This window comes from Mus caroli, chromosome 6 (genome assembly GCF_900094665.2).
Source record: "Mus caroli chromosome 6, CAROLI_EIJ_v1.1, whole genome shotgun sequence".
Lineage (NCBI taxonomy): Eukaryota > Metazoa > Chordata > Mammalia > Rodentia > Muridae > Mus > Mus caroli.
The window spans coordinates 144,862,835-144,864,576 of record NC_034575.1 but is presented as its reverse complement, the minus strand read 5'-3'; the positions used below and the strand labels follow the sequence as shown (position 1 = coordinate 144,864,576).

General features: G+C 45.8%; 1 protein-coding gene across 1 annotated transcript in view; it reads left to right on the top strand.

Annotated features, from left to right (window-relative positions):
* Positions 1–719: 719 nt before the first annotated feature.
* The window catches only part of LOC110296885 (ZZ-type zinc finger-containing protein 3-like), a 2,832-nt gene continuing 1,809 nt past the window's right edge, over positions 720–1,742 (top strand). Inside the window, 1 exon segment of the mRNA XM_021165684.2 lies at positions 720–881. Within this exon segment, the coding sequence (XP_021021343.1) occupies positions 859–881 (23 nt within the window). The 5' untranslated portion in view covers positions 720–858.

The following is a 1,742-nucleotide window of genomic DNA, read 5'->3' as shown; positions in this document are numbered from 1 at the left end:
GATAGGGTTCTTATCCAACATACATGAAGTCTGGGTTCCATGCAGGAGGTGACCTAAACCAGTCAGGAGACTCAAAGTAGACACACTTGCATGTCCTCAAGCACCCCTTTGGGTGTACCTTCCAACCACTTGCTTGGACTTTTGTGCCCTTGTGAGCCCTGGGTGCTAAGAGAATCATTTAATCCCAGTGTTCTGGGCTCTGTCAAACCCAAATCTTCATTTTTACTGTATCCTGTGATGGCCACTTGTGGAATTGGAGACCAAGTGTATAAGAAAAGATCTTCCTATTCTTCTGCTAAGAAGTAAATGTGCTTTAGGGAGAGGAGCGCCCTCTTGCAGTGACGAAGGATCATGAGCCAGCTTGGGTGACACAGCAAGACTCTACCTCAAAAAGACAAAAAAAAAAAAAATTTAAAGGAGTTAGAGGATAACCTGACAGGGATGTGACCATTATAAAGGACTGACAAAAGAAAAAGAATATCGGGAAGCGCCGCGGCGCCGCTGTGGAGCTTCCTGCGGCGGAGGGCGCTGGAGCCAGTGCAGCGGCCAACAGCAGCCACGCGGGCGGCGCCTCCCGGAGCGGCCCGCCCCACGCGAGAGATAACAAGTTGTGCTAGTACATCTGTATAAATAATTCCTGAAGTCTCAGTGTAACATGGACATTAACAGTGATGNCATNGAAATNCAGATGCTTGGAAATTAAGTACTAGTGGAAACACTTCAAAAGAGAGGCGTTTAAGAGGTTCTAGTATTCTCCGAGGCTGAAGCTGAGAGTCTGAAAGCCTGAAGCTGAAACTCAATTGTAGATCATAGCTCCATCTCCTTCAGAATATAAAGAAAAGAAATAATATTTCCACAATGATAGATCTTTGGTTGTACAGGTTTCCCCATGAGTGGATCATGATGACTGTATGGTAGGGTCTTGCCATAGTATGGCTGCTTCCCGATCTACTTGTGTTACAAGATCAACAGTGGGGTTAAACGGCTTGGATGAATCTTTTTGTGGTAGAACTTTAAGGAATCGTAGCATTGCTCACCCAGAAGAAATCTCTTCTCATTCTCAAGTACAATCAAGATCACCAAAGAAGAGAGCAGAGCCTGGGCCAACTCAGAAAGGAACCAATAATGGAAGAACCTCTGATGTAAAACAGCAGAGCGCTGGAGACTCATGGGTAAGCCCTAGGAAAAGAAGACTTTCTTCTTCGGAAAAGGATGACCTGGAAGGCAGACCCTAGAGAGTTGTGAGAGAAGGCAGACAGAGCCAGCACCGCCAGTCTTTAAGAACATTAAACGCTGTCTTAGAGCTGAAGCCACAAATAGTTCAGAAGAAGATTCGCCTGTAAAACCAGACAAGGAGCCAGTAGAACACAGGAGGATAGTAGTGGACCATGATGCAGACTTTCAAGGGGCTAAACGAGCTTGTCGATGTCTTATATTGGATGATTGTGAGAAAAGGGAAGTTAAAAAGGTGAATGTCGGTGAGGAAGGGCCACTAAATGCTGCAGTAGTAGAAGAAATGACAGGCTATTTGACTGTCAATGGTGTTGATGACAGTGACTCAGCTGTTATAAACTGTGATGACTGTCAGCCTGACGGGAACACTAAACAAAATACGCCTGGTTCCTGTGTGCTGCAGTACCTGGAGATGGGGATTCGGAGACCCAGACCTCAGTGTTCTGTGGTAGTAGGAAGGAGGACAGTTGTATAGACCATTTTGTGCCTTGCACAAAGTCTGATGTGCA